A 14960-nucleotide genomic window follows, 5' to 3' on the forward strand; every position below is an offset into this window, starting at 1 on the left:
CAATCCCTACAGGCAATTAGCTCAGCAGCTCAGTCACAGGAGAGAGAAAAATCCAACACTTATGACCACAAAGCTCCTACTGGGCAAGTATTGTACAAGCAAACAGTGAAGCCTTTCAGATCCCTTTTCTCCAATGCATAACACGATTATAGTACTTTGTCTAGAACGAGATATCCCATAAACATACTGTAAACATAAATGGCTGTCTTTTACACAGACTTCAACTGGCAGTGTGCTGTTGTGTGAATTCACAGCACACTAGCTGTTCTGTACTAACTCCTTACAGGGACAGTAAACATTTAACACACACATTACACGGAAATAAGCATATACCAAAAAAGCTTTACTTCTTTTCCTATTTTGTATTCAGTATGCATCCAGATGTTGCAGTAGTTCAGAGGGACAGAGTAGCTAGAGTACTTGACATTTACACCTTATATAGGACTTAAACTTTTAATTTTCTGAAGCTTAGCACACAGTAAACTAGGTTCCTTTATTAGGAAGAAACATTTTAATGTGCAAGAACACTTTATTTGAAACTCAAACGTATCTGGTGCCCTACTGGAAAGATTTTTGTCAGCTCTACATTTGATCAACATTTGATCAATTAGCAACTTCTAAGATTAACTCTCACTTTGTTTTGGGAGTTTCACTATTTTTTCCTCTGCTGCTTGATCTCTTTTTACCCCTGCTCCTGGATCGAGAAGAGCTCCGACTTCTGCTCCGACTACGTGTTCGACTGTAACTTCTGCTGCGGCTGCGTCCTCTCCTCTTCCTCCCTCTGCTGCGAGACCTCCTCCTTTCTCGACTCCTTGACCTGCCAGACCGGCGCCTCCTCTTGTTTTTGCGGCGATTCTTTTTTCTCTCTGATTCTCCGTTTCTGCGGTAAGAATGATCTGAGCTTGGGCTGCCCCTTCGCCTTGACCGGCTGTAATAGTCATCACGATGGCTTGATCTGTTTCTCCTCTCAGAGTTTTTAGACAACTGATTAGTCCGTTCAGGAGAAATACGTATGTCTCTATTGGCCTCCCAGAACTCATTGTTCGGATTTTTGAATACATGAAGGAAGTTGCAGTGTTTCCCTCTTGGACACTTCTGCCTTTCAAATAAGCCTGCAACAGATTAGGGTTTGCTTTTTTTTTTTTTTTTTAAATGAACCAAACCTGTTAAACCTTCATTATGCACCTACTGGAAAAGAAACTTTCTGAACTTAATTTTGCCTCCTCCAACAGAAAAACAAGTATCTGAACACCTACCAATTTAATTCACCCAAGATTAATTCACCCAAGATTATTTTTACGATATGTACTTTTCTTGGAATTAACCTTCTAACATGTATTTAAGACGGCTATTACAGCTTTAGCTTAAAACTATTTTCATAAATAATTTTAGTACTCTAAACTTTCTAAGAATGTAAATATAGAGAAGTCAAATGTAAGTTACTGCTAAGAACTGTTGATGGTTGAGAAACTATTGTTGCTTTTGAAAGAGATAAATTTGTATTTTCTGCACTTCCGCTTTAGTGTTGTTATTATTTCCAAAGCTGGAATCTACGTTTTCTCTTCCAGTCCAAGCAAATCCACTAGGATGACTCAAACACTTAAGTGACACAGGACAAATATTCCCTCTCCTTCCTAGAGCTACACAAACAAGTAAGCATATTTGTCTTCCAAATAGAAATGAACTCGATCTGAAGCACTGGCTGAATTAAAGTGACAGATTAACTCCATCTTTTTCACTTCTACATTAACTCTGTCATTAACACACATTCTCTTTTACAAGCGTTTATATAACTCACCACAAATGGCAGTCTTCCATCTTGTCACAGGACAAAATTCACAATGAAGCTGCCGGCCTGCATACCATCGGCCACTGAATAGAGCAAGAGCTGCCTGGCAGTCCTTCTCCCTTTAAAAAGAAGAAAGAAACAAAACAAACGTAACATTATCACTGTACAAGCATTTAGGATGTTAGTTACCAATTTTAGGCTCCCATTGCAGTATGAGAACAAATATTTGGATTATACAAACAGTTTTGATTACTAGGCTTTGGAGTTTCGTTCTAAAACTTGGTAAGATTGTGAATACTTACGACTGGTACTGGACATACACATTTCCTCGCAGGTGAGGCTCATAGTTGCAACTGACCTAAGGAGATCGAAACATTAAGTTAGGACACCTGAAGGCTAATGCTGTACAGCAAGTCACGCACGTGAAGGTGGCAGCCATTCTGATTTATGACAGCACATCAATATGAACTTGCATATTATTTTCTTCTAAACATAGTTTTAGTCAAATACAATGTTCAGACAACAAGACGACCTTCTGGTTTACGTTTGTACGTTTCCAGCATTTTGCTTTGATTAACACTAGGTCCTCTGCTTCAGTTAGTCCAAAAGGCAGCTTGTACTCCATTGTCTTGCACTTAAGTCTGGGCCAACCCTACTACGCGACTGCCAAGTCCCGCTCTGAAAACATTCGCTAGTATCCCCATGAGGAAATGTGGGATTCATTATGGAAAAAGAATCTTTAGAACAATTTACCTTCACAGCATCCCTGTCAGATAAGTTAGAAAAGCTGAAGTCACTAGCTTTCATTGGACAGTTCTGATACACCATTTTTCACAATAATTTAGCATTCAAAGTCTATCTGGACCTCACAAAAATACACAATTTAATGTCCAAAAACCTTGTTACTGGTTACTAGGGATGCTGAGTCGGGCAGGCCCAAGCCGGTTAGGACCTAGTTAGTTCTCCAGAGCAGAACTGTGAGCCCAGCCTCTTCTGCCCCCAGGCCTCTTCCAGTATCGGCACCAAATGAGGCAAGCAGCTTCTTTCATCGCTGGACCCTGCCTGACCCTCAAGAGAATAGACCTCTGGATTAGGCAAGGGCTTCAGAGGCAACAGGGAGCAGTTATGTAATTAAATATTACAGAGTAAACAGTCACAGTATTTGAGATAAATAGCAACGACAATGTAAGAACAAGTGAGAATGACCTCACCTTCAACATGTTTGGGTGGGAAAAGAAAAGAAGGGCATTTTGTCAGAATCTGCCAGATTCAGGAGTAGCTTCCCAGAAAGAACAGTAAGAATAAAACCCCGTGCCACGTTGGAAATGGAAGTCAATTGAAACAGGGATGAGTATAATATGATTATAAATGGTAGGAGAGACTCAACCACAGTTGAGATTCCAGCTGCCAACACATAATTCCAAAGCATCTCTAATAACATGAAAATGCCTTTGAAAATCAAATTACAGTTGCACAATTACTTGAGAAGCTACAAAACCCCACACTAGAAGCTCTTACCCCATTATTAGCCACAGGGATCCAAGTATGTGCAACTTTAGCAACACAACAAAGATACTACCTTAAGGATCCGAGTTTGATGATAAGACAGCGTTTCAACCCACGCTCCAGTGGGAATCTACATCCCATCTTCTATGATGGAGTATTGCTGGCTAATATCCCTTGAGTCAAAATAAGGTGGGATACTCATCCAAACAAGTAAAGGTTTCTTTCTTACAACCTCGTTATACAGCTATTGAAAATTCACTTTTTTTTTTTTTAAACAACTTTCCTCTTGCTTGAAATGCTAATTTCTGTTCTAAGGCAGCTGTCAGTACAGAGAAACAAAAGGAGAAAAGGCACAGCATGCCTCCTGGTGACTACAGAAAAACACTTAGGAATGGCAAGCAGAAAGGGATGCTGCAATAGGTTTTGTTACAAGGAGCTTTCACCATCCAAGCTGCATGTTTTATGACAACAAGGGACTGTCAAAATGCAGCATTCATCTCCAAGGTCTCCATTTACAGGACCCTCATTTGTCCCCCTGAGAAATCATAATATAAATAGGAAAAAAAAAAATCAGGAAACCGGATGCAGAAACTAAGGCTGGATGACAAATCTCAACACCATTTACACAACATACTTCTTTGTAATACAGCCATTTCAAATTAATTCCTGCTGCTGAAATATCTGCTACCTTTTCAGTTCATTGCCACTTGAGTTTATTTTATCTAACCAGTTCTAAAATGACATTATTTGGGTGTATACTCCAAGTACTTTTTGTATCTCCCCAGGATCATTCCTTTGGTGCAGCTTGAAGTGGCACAAATGCACTAGCCCAGATATCTTTAATATTGCCTAGCAGTTTTAATTCATGGGCCCTCTGGGGCTTATCACAGGCTGAGAAGGGACTGTGAGGTTAAGCGGACTGTTGTTCTGTATGAACACCTGGCAATATAAAAGCACAAGCTTTTATGACAGTTCAGGAGACTAGCAGAGAAGATTCACCCAGAATGCTCTGTAGCAGCAGTTGGGAAGTTTACAGGTGCCGTGAGGGATGCGCAGTTTGCAGCAGACACCAGACAGTTCTCTCAAGTATATGGGATTTAGCTAGAGCATGCTGCACAGAATTCTCCAAAGGCTAGTAAAACACAGCTGATGTGGTATATGTTAAAAATTGAAAAAAAAAAGACAAGCTATTACACTCCTATGCATACCTTGAATTGAACAACCTTCCCCACATTCTGAAACTCAGGGAGCACGTCCTCGTAGAACTCCAGGAACTGCTGGTAGGTTTCCTCGTCACTGTACTCGAGGCTTGCATCGGTGTCGTAGTCATCCCGCCGGCACTGCTCCATGCCAAAAGTAATGAACATCCCTCGGACAAGCAGTGTCTTACTAGACGTTGGGTAGTTATGCTTGCGAGAACACCTGGATAGTTACAGAGAAGAAGAACGAAGAGGATTTGTGCTTTCGGCAGAAGATGGACCTGTTGAAGCTTCAAACAGCTGCCATTTTGAGAAAGCTCCTACAAAAGAAAACCCACTAGTGGAAAACCAAGTTACACTGTTATTAAAACAGTGAAGTTTGGAAGTGAGTTTGCGAATAATCTTAATGCTTTCTGTCAATCACAAATATATTCTTACATTAAAAAAAAAAGTCTGCAGAAGATATAGATACCCATAACGTATTAAAAGCCAAAGTTGCAAGGCTTAAATGCATTCCCCATTTCTCAACGGCTTTACAGAAATACTGACAAGTCTTTACAATATTAAAAAAAAAAAGTCCCTGCTCTTCTTTTTGCGAACTGAAGAACTTTTACTGGTAATGTTCTCAGCACACAGGGAAGAGTGGGTTTGTGAGGTGGGAGGGGGCTGAGGAAAAGAAAGCACGTCTAGTCCTGTAGTTGGATGAATACCTTATTGTTTTTCTTCCATTTTAAAAAATGCTTATTATAAACAAGTCATAGCTTAATCTGCACCTTCTGGGCAGCCATAAAACTATTAAGCTCTCCCACACTGCCTATCATCTTCAGGCTACCTCCCTCACGAAATACAGTTCTCCCCCACAAATCTTTAGATTTGGTAAGAGCACGGATGCTAGCCCCCATGTTTATTTCACTGTGCTTTATGATCTGTTTCAAACACTTCACAGAGTAACTGGGTCATACGCTCTCCAACACGTTTCTGCTTTTCATGACATGATCAGAGCAACAGTCAGACTAATCTGCTCTCTTATCTAGCAATGGCAAAGCACAGACAAACTGGGGGAGGTCAGGTCTAAAACCAGCAATTACAACCTAGACTTAAGACAGAAAGTTTCCTTCTGCATCTTGCCAGCTAGAAATTGACTCACACGTTCTGATTTACAACTTAGAAACCAACCAACCAACCAACCAAAAAAACCACAAACAAATAAGACAATGAATTTGATCTTTTTTTGATTTGAAAAGCGACCTCATTTCACTGGTGTTTGTATTATGGAACACAAAATATTATACCCAACCAGTATTGCCTGTACAAAGATAGCACATGACAGAACAAAAGCAACCCCAAGGAAAACAAATGACCCAGAATTTAGTATTGCTAGAAAATAATTAGTATTTAAATTACTGTGATTATTTGGTGGTAAGGGATGGCCCAGATGATTTTGGAGGTCTTTTCCAACCTTGACGATTCTATGATATGAGTCTAAGATCGACTGAAAAAGTTTTGTCTTCAAGACATAGTGAGCTTTGACAAGTCAGTCATTATTTTATTAATAATATCAATCCTCAAGTTTTCACCACTGTGGCCCATTTCAGCTTCTACCCTATTTGTTCGCTCCTTATCCTGCCTGTATCTCGGTCCTTCTACTTATGGCTAGCAGCAGAGGATGAAATGACCAGAATATGAAGGCAGTATGTTATGTGAAGACAAAGAAGGAAGGAGAGGAAACAACTATAGGCGAGAGAAGGGCAGCATACAATGTTTCTCAGTACTTGGTTACAAAGCTTATGCATAGTTTGCAGCAAAACTGATTTATAGCCAATTCATAGTTAACCCAAGGAGGTTACCTCCATTAAGCACCTCCAAAACAAAAATTAGACTGCAAAGATTACAAAGAACTGAGCATTAAAATTTCAACAGCAATAATGCTATTTGCGGTGAAATAGCTGCCCAAAGTTTTATTTAGGCATTCAACACATATTTCAGAATAGAAAAAGATACATGGGATTGAAATTTCCGTAGAGTTCAGTAATCACATAATTGTCCACAATATGCATCACTCTAAAACAAATTACTTTTAGGAGAAAGAGAACTACAGGACATGGATCAGACACATTTCAGTGATACAAGTTAGTTAAATGGCCTTACTCGTTTATGCTGAACATTCATGTAATAAGTATCAGAGTTTTTCCCTGCTGATCTATCGTTCCTCCTTAACACGCACAGAAAGGAAAGGATTTTCTAGCCAGACCCTTCATTTGGGACACCAATTTCAATGATCACTGATGAACCTGTACTCCCGGACCCATTTACGCTCTTGACTTCCTCTGTGTCCTCTGGCAACAAATTTCACAATCTGTTTCCTATGAGGAAGATGTTTTTTTGTTGTTTTAAGCTGGTAAATGCTTGGGGACACCTAATTAAGCTGTTTCATACTAAAAGCAAATAATCCTTCCCATCCTGCTCATGACTTCAATGTTCACCTACCACAGCCCTCTTCCCTCAACTCTTTGAAAGTGAAGAGCCTAGATGCATTAGCCAGTCCTCCTACAGAAGCTGCTCCTCATCTCTCATCACCTTGTCGTCCTTCCTCTGTTCTCACCTTTTACTGTATTTCCTTTCCCAGACAGGGCACCCACAGCAGTATACAAGAACCAAGAATGAGTGTATCACACGTTTAACAGTATACAAACAGGAGAATTCTGGAAGCTACTACAACATCCTTCCCAACTGTGCAGATGTACCACAGTTTTGCTTTAGTTGACATCCTCCTATTTATTTATTTATTAAAAGATGCAGCGTATGCAAACTAATCAAGATAAAAATCAACATCTGACATGTCAGGCCTGTGCTAATAGCAGAAATCAAATGTACTCTGTCTGAATGTATCTGTGCATCTGCCAGATCTAAGGTAAAGGCAGTCTGGCCAGTGGAACCAGAATGTACCATCAATAATATGCCTTAACAATAAACGCTTCAGTTCCAGGCAGTCAACAGTTTTGTTCTCAATGTCTAGTTCCACCATGAATAACAGAACCCCATCCAAATAAATAAAAGTGATTTATGAAGCAAGATTTCTTCAGTTTGCACATAAGCTAATGAAGTTGCTTGCCTCTCACCTCTCCAAAACATTCCTGCTGGTAAATATTCAACTGATTACCTGTCTCCGAATCGGCAGGAACCTGTTTTGATATAGAACGGGCAATTTGCTCTGTCCTTCTCTGTTCCTATGTTCTCTGGGGGCTCTGGGTTATGCCAGGACACACCATTCTCCAGCTGTGGAAAAAAAACATTAAAATACATATAAGTTAAAAAAAATAAAAAAAAAGAAGAAAGATTTAGTATCAAAATGAAGCTGCCAATTAAATTCACAGGCAATTATGAGCACTGCATTAGTACAAATGCAAGCTTGAACCTATTTAAGCTTTTATTTTTTTAAACAAAAAACAAACAAACAAACCCAAAGCTACCCAGTGCCTTGGGTCTTTGGTGATGGAAGCCCCTTTTCTTGATAACTGTGCAGTTTTACGAGCAAGTCTATATTCGTAATTACGTATTAACAATAAAATATAACCAAACCGTGTCTTTTCTTTTGCTGAAGGAAAAAAAAAAAAAAAAAGAGCTGTGATATTTGCTCCTGAAACAACAATTTCATTTGTCATCCACAAGAATTACAAATGTTGGGACAGTTTATTTTCACTCAGCTAAACCAGTTAGCTCCTTCATGCCAGCACACACTGAGCAGCACTTTTTACACCTGGCAGGTAAAAGCCTAGGACTATTTACTTATCTGTCCTTGCAAAAGCTTAAAGCTCAATAATATTATCACTTTTTATGCTGTTAGGAAAGGCTAAATAAAAGTAACCTGCCAAAGGCCATAATTAAAAAGCAATTAAATTCACAGTTAGCAGTGGAATGAAAAACATCCATACCGCTCAACTCAGGCCATCACATTAAGATTTCTAAAATTCAAATCGGGATTATCAAGTTGCAAGCATTGGTTGACCATGAACAAAACAGGTTTTAAGAAGGTAATTTTCATTAGCCAAAAGATCTGTAAAGCTAACTAGCCTAAGTTCTCCTTTTAAATTAATTGAAAACTGTTTATTTGTGAGCAGCATTTGACTCTGCCACCAGTTCTGCTCATGACTCTCAGCCATAATTTCCCCTCAACAAAACAGCACTATCACTGTTCATGCTGCCGAAGTAACTGAACCCTGAACTGATACCACATGAAGACCAACATGCAGTATTTCTGTCTCTGCCCTTGCAGAAGTGGCTGCTAATACATCTTCAGCACCAGTCGGGTAATAGCTCTGAGCATTTTTCTACCCATATTGCAAAATAAAGGTTTAGATTCCCTGCCTAAGAAAACTCTTTAAATGCAATTCAGAACCGAATGTAGCCAATAGCAATCAACCCTCAACAGGTAACTAGGTTAAAATTTAATTTTCCGACTTATGCAGAGTACGAGTATTCACAAATTTAACCGTATCAGGTTGTTCTCTAAGGAAACGGGAAAAACTGAATTCATCCTCTCTAAGTATCAAAGGAAGACTGCAGTTTTCCTTACTATACACAGCTTGAGAACCACGTTCTTCCAGGCGCTCCAGCAGTTAGCTTCCCCCACGCTGTTTTCTCTCCTTAAGGATCTGTGCTCTCCTATGCTGCTGAATGTCTTATTTAGAATCCCCCATCTGCTTAAAAAACAACTTTGTCTTGCTACCCAGAAGGACTGACAGATTTATTTAGAATTCTAATTCAAAAATCCACTGTTCCTAGGTTCGTGGGTCGGGCGTTTTGTTGTTTTGTTTTAAATACAGCACACAGCAGTATTTTCAGATTCATTTTTGACTCAGACCTCCTGAACAGGAACGAGCATGCACAAATGCACTGCCATCAACCAGCCAGAAACACACTTAATTATGTTCCACCCAGTAAATAATTGTTTACTGCTCACGCAAACCACTACATATTAAATTTATTCAGGCCATTAGGTTCTTGAGAGCAGACGGACAACACGCTACAAGGCAAACACCGGATGGCAATTAAATTATTTTTCAGTTCTTTTTTCAAAAAGACGCTGAGCGTACCTGGCTTTCAGCTTGATCCAGCATCTTCTGCACAGCTGCCTATAAATGGTGCAAACACAGGACTAGTGAAAATCCCAAGGACACACAAAACATCTGGTTTCTTTAGTTAAGAACCTAATTTACAATACTCAATGATTATGCATAATGAAAGTTTCATGGGGTTTGCTTTAAAAACAGACGTTTTACTTTGCTTTGTAGCATTTCACATGATACAAAGCTGTTAAAGGATACATCAGACTAGACTTTCATGTGGACAATTTTCTAACCTAAATGCTAGACAACCTCAAAAATTTCATAGTTTCAAAAAAGATAATCATTGAACTACTGAATACTTAATGCATCTCTTGATCTAGTACTCAATCTAGTCACAGTTAAATTTGTAATCATTTAGTTGTGCTAAACTTTTTGACTTGGAACATCCTACGTACCACAGAAAAACACATTGCTTAGTAAGCCTCTGTTAAATCCAAGTTTATAACTGCTAAGAAATCTTAATATCAGAAAGCTGGCAAGCCTTGCTGTATCTAGTCTTTCAAACAGAGCAAAACAATGAGGATATTCTTTCCCTTCCCTCCTCTAAGTGGGATGAGCAAAGCAATAGACACACTCCAAGACTAGCTGGAAATTAGCTCTCACAAATTATTCTAGGAAATTTCAAGAATAAAGACATTTAAAGGTAGCCAATGCAAGAAAATACATTATTATTGTTCTGATTTGGAAGAGAATGAATTAGATCTAAAAAGAGGAGGAGCAAGTTAAAAGAAAATACAATTCAATGTGAGGAAGAAAAAGACACAAACCCAGAATAACTATTTTCCCAACTTAAGGGGGAAAAAAAATAAACCTTTTCTTTCAATCAGTGAGTCAGAATTTGAATAAACTGCAGTTTGAAGAGAAAGGTCTAATCAATTTACTAACTTTCTGTTGCTGAAATGGGTGGCTCCACTCCCAGCTGAGCACTCGCAGTATCCCTCTGAGCGCATGTCAATGCCCTCCATGAGCCAATTTAGCTCACTAGACCAGTAAATTAGTAATCCAGAAAAACAAACAACAGAACAAAACCCAGAAAACAGCTTCCATCTAGTTCAGGAGACAAAATTAGTCCGCTGGAAGCTTGGGCAAACCCAGACACAAAGAAAGGGAAGGAACAAAATCCTGCTGTTACCATGGTATAGTTCTGGGAACTCTACCTCAACCTCCCACAGGGGATGAGACCAACATTTTCTCTCCCTACTCTGCAAAGAAAGGAATGGATACATAGCAGAAGAGGAAGACTGGCAGGAAACACAACTGCTGTGTTTTTTTCATTCGTCATGGAAGTGTTATGTAACTCGTGACATTAAGTGCAACGATTAAGTGCAGGAGACAATACCACGTGCTCATGTCTCCTCTCCTAGTGCGGCTACCAGACACGGTATCAAGGCACCTCCCAGGAGTTGTGCTAAACTAGAGTCTTTTGCTAATGTGGAGAAGCTGATGTGTCACAGATCCTGGGAAGCTGCAATCACCCTTTACTGGTGATAGGCCAGTCCTCCCGTTGGATTTCCATACAGGGCATCTTACATCCAGTTTATTTGACTCCTAAAACTTAAGAAGAATGTACACTTAGTGTTATAAATGAAGTGTTATAAATGATTATTTTCAGTATAACTTTTTTCCTCCACTCAGGGAACTCTGAAAAAAAGATACGTCCTGTTGGATGAGTCAGGTAAAGAAGAGCTGTAATGTATCTTTTGATTAAGAACTCTGTTAAGGAACAGCAGCAATGTAATTCCATGTCCTCCCTGGGAATTTTCTTCAACACTGATCACGTTTAACTGGGACATTAAATAAGGATCACCTTTAACATAAAGATGTAAAGAAGCGCACATACCAGAACCTGCATTCACAGTGTGCCTTCATGTTTAACTGATGTAAAAGAGTACATATTACAAACAACCCGATGATTTAGAATTAGTTATCCTCCCAGGTAAACAGAGTTGCTAGCTCCTCTTTAACAATGAAGAATAATTTCAGCAACTTAGAACTGAGAGAAGTAACTGAGACATTTACACACTTGCAGTTAGAATAAAATCCGCCTTCAACATGCATAGACTCGTGCATCAAATAATGCGAGAGGATATGTAACACGTTTATCCTCCCACTGCCAGGAATCACCTCTCTTTCTCTCTTCTCCTGTTGCTTCTGCTGCGCGACTTCTCTCTCTTTTCTTTGCTGCTCTTCCCATTCTTCTTTGATCTTTCTCTTTATGATAAAAAAATATTTTAAAAAGTTATTTAAGGAAACAAATAAATACTTTATAATCACTACAGTCAAATTCAAAACTATCATGCTGTATTGTAACTCCTTGACCATAAAGGTCTCAGTCAGTCATAAGCCACTAAATCTCTGAACAAGAATCCATTTAAAGAGTATTTTTGTCTTTTTAATTTTCCTATCTAGAATGAAAGAAACTATAGAGCTTACACTTTCAGACTTACCAACATCAACAAAATTGCACACACTACAGAACAGTAGAAGATATTAAACGAAGACTCAAGTTTTCCTTACTACCAGGCCCAACTATAACACTCAGTTTATACATCACCTCTTCTTCTTCTTGACGTTTTCTTGCAGCCTCTTCTTTTTCTTTCTTAAGCTTGAACTCTTCTTGGGCCTTTTCTTCTCTCAGCAACCACTGCTCATGCAGTTTTTGTCTACCAATGAAACCAGATGCCACTTAGACAAATTTTACTGACTTCCTGCAATTGATACGCATATAATTCAAATTTATTAGTTCAGCATTAACTACAGTTTATCTAATATTCTTTAAAATAGAAAATCCCATGAAAGTCATTCATGCATTAGAAAAATCCTGTGTAGCATAAAACACGGATTAAGAATTCTATTTTATAAAATATATTGAGACTTTTCAAATTATCAAAATGTAATTGACTAAAAACCTATCTGCTAAGCATATACTAGTTTCTAGCTGTTTCACCTTTCTGCCTCGAGCTTTTTTTCCTCTTCTTCTTCTTCCTCTTCTTCCAGTTCCTCCTCTTCCTCCTCAGACACCGATTCATCTTTTTCTGTAGCTTCTGAGAAAAGACACAAAACAATGCATCTAAATAATCAGATGTCACAGTCAGCAAAAATACACAAAATATGAAACTCTTCGCACTTACCAGAGTCTCTCAGTTTGGCAAGTGCCTGCCGCTTTTTTTTTCCGCTTTTCTTTTTTCAGAATAGCTCTGTATTTTTGATGGCTGAAGATGAGAAAGTATTTACGTTACTACACCCAAACAAATAAGTTTTGCTGTCATACATACACTCAATTACATCAGCAGCATAAAATCTCACAGCTGCAAAATTAATGAGTATTCATATGAAACAGTAACTCCACAGGAATATCTGGCACGGTAATGAAATCTGCAACTATGCCGTTAGAACTGCACGTTGCCAGCAGTAACGACCTCACTGGGAACCAACACACAGAGTCTCATCCTTCTTGAACTCTGCAGGGCTTAGCATTATCACCGACTTCATGAAATCTCCCCTAGAACCTGAACTTTGGTCATTAGGTAAGATCTGGGAGAAGAAATTGGGCATATCCTGCCCTGAAGTTGTGATACCCCTTTCAGAATATTTTAGCCTTCCTCTCTTTTTACGTGGTATGAAATTTTAAGCCTCTACACTTCTACCTAGATATTCTCCACAGACAGCAGTTTTAATGCATGGATATGAAAAGCACACGTAACAGTTACCACAGATAATTCTCAGGTCCATTTTTCCACCACTGAATCTTGGCCACACTCGTGTTTTGCCTGAAAACTTGTCTGATAGCTCTGCAAGTCTGCTTGGAAACAGCATCTTGTTTTCATTATGCTTAAAATCCCTCCAAGTATCTAATGATCCTTTCATACCAAACCCTTCTTTTTGTTTTCCTTCTAGCTCCACTGTTTCTGGCCAGTTCATAACAGAAGAACAGCAGGGATGATCCTCAACGCTTCCCATCCCGCCACTCAGAGTGTTGTCAGCAGATCAAAATCCTGCCGCTTCAGAAGGTGCAATTTTACAAGATTCCAGAGGCGTACCTCAGAGAGCCCCAAACTCACCTGCATCTCTAAGTTCGTGGCTATTTACACCCTCGCCGCCCGCACAACAGCGCGTGCCACTCATAGCACCGCGGCGGTTTCCAGGAAGCGCAGCGCCTGCCCTCAAACACCAACGCCTCGCCGCACGGCCAGCCTTTGGCTACACAAGCCCGGCGTCACCTCCCGTCACGCCAACCGCCTGGGAGCCATCTCACCCTCTCGGCTGATGCCTGGCACTGACCAGAGCACCCCTCCTGCCCAGCGCCCAGCTTTTCTCAGCTCCTGCAGCGTGGGTCTCAACCCCGGGGCAGCGCAGCACCCCCCGCAGCCCCCTCCCGGCCACCCCCCCCCACCTCCCGGCGCCCCCCCGGTGCCCGGGGGCTCCCTGCCGGCGGAGGCAGCCTCCCCCGACCCCGTCGGCCCCCCCCGGCCCTCAGGGCCCCGGTGGCGGGGCGGCCATGGCGGCACGTAGCTGCGCCACTCCCGGGCCCGGCCGCGAGGCGGCCTCAGCGCCGGGCCCGCCGCACGGCGGCACCGCCGAGCCCCGGCCGGGACCGGGAGCGGGCCGCGGCCCCCCTGGGGCACCCCCCGGGGCCTCCTCCCTTCGCGGCGGGGGCGGCGGGGGGGGCGCGGCCCGGCCTCACCTCAGCTTCCCCAGGGGGGACTCGGGCAGCAACATGGGCGCCGCCATCTTGCGAGGCCGACGGGACGTCACGTGACCCCGCGGCGGAAGGGCGCCAAATCCCTTCCGGCGCCCCCGGGAATGGTGGCGGCCGGGGAGGGAGTGGGGGCGGGGGAGGCAGCCTGAGGTGGTTGTGTCCCTCGTGCGGCTGCTTCCGCCGATATTAGTATACTGTTAGAACTATAACGTCTGTAAAGGTCACAAAACAAGGCTGAAACTATTCCTGCACGCCCTAAAAAGCGGGATGGAGAGTGCAGCCGTTGCTCCTCCCCTTCAAAACTGTTTGTTATTAAGGGGGAACGCCTTAGGAAGCACTGCAAATTCCAGTTTCCTTAAGTTTAAAAAGTAAAAAAGTGCACTCCACTCAGTCCCTCGCTGATACATGTCACAATTGAGTCCTTCACTGTAATACACCAATTTCCCAACCCAACCGAGTAAAGCACTGCACGTGGTGCCCAGCATCGCGGCTGGGCTCTTTGTATGCACAGTGGGTTGTGCTGTGCAGGTAGTCCACAGCTGTGGTAATTTGCCAGTTAACTGCCTGTGTTGCACCAGCTACTTGGTGAAATATGCCTGGAAAGGTGATGTGGGCAATGCCCACCACTAGGTATGCTTTTT

At 41.4% G+C, this 14960-nt stretch overlaps 1 protein-coding gene across 1 annotated transcript; it reads right to left on the bottom strand.

The window, feature by feature from the left end:
• Positions 1-325: 325 nt before the first annotated feature.
• ZRSR2 (zinc finger CCCH-type, RNA binding motif and serine/arginine rich 2) lies at positions 326-14366 on the bottom strand. Its single transcript, XM_040532926.1, is given in 12 exon segments — positions 326-1112; positions 1799-1908; positions 2092-2147; positions 4504-4717; positions 7655-7770; positions 9588-9626; positions 11745-11831; positions 12175-12283; positions 12568-12664; positions 12752-12791; positions 12793-12832; positions 14305-14366. Coding segments are annotated over 12 exon segments (1437 nt in total). The 5' UTR covers positions 14352-14366; the 3' UTR covers positions 326-630.
• Positions 14367-14960: the final 594 nt, after the last annotated feature.

This window comes from Cygnus olor, chromosome 1 (genome assembly GCF_009769625.2).
Source record: "Cygnus olor isolate bCygOlo1 chromosome 1, bCygOlo1.pri.v2, whole genome shotgun sequence".
NCBI lineage: Eukaryota > Metazoa > Chordata > Aves > Anseriformes > Anatidae > Cygnus > Cygnus olor.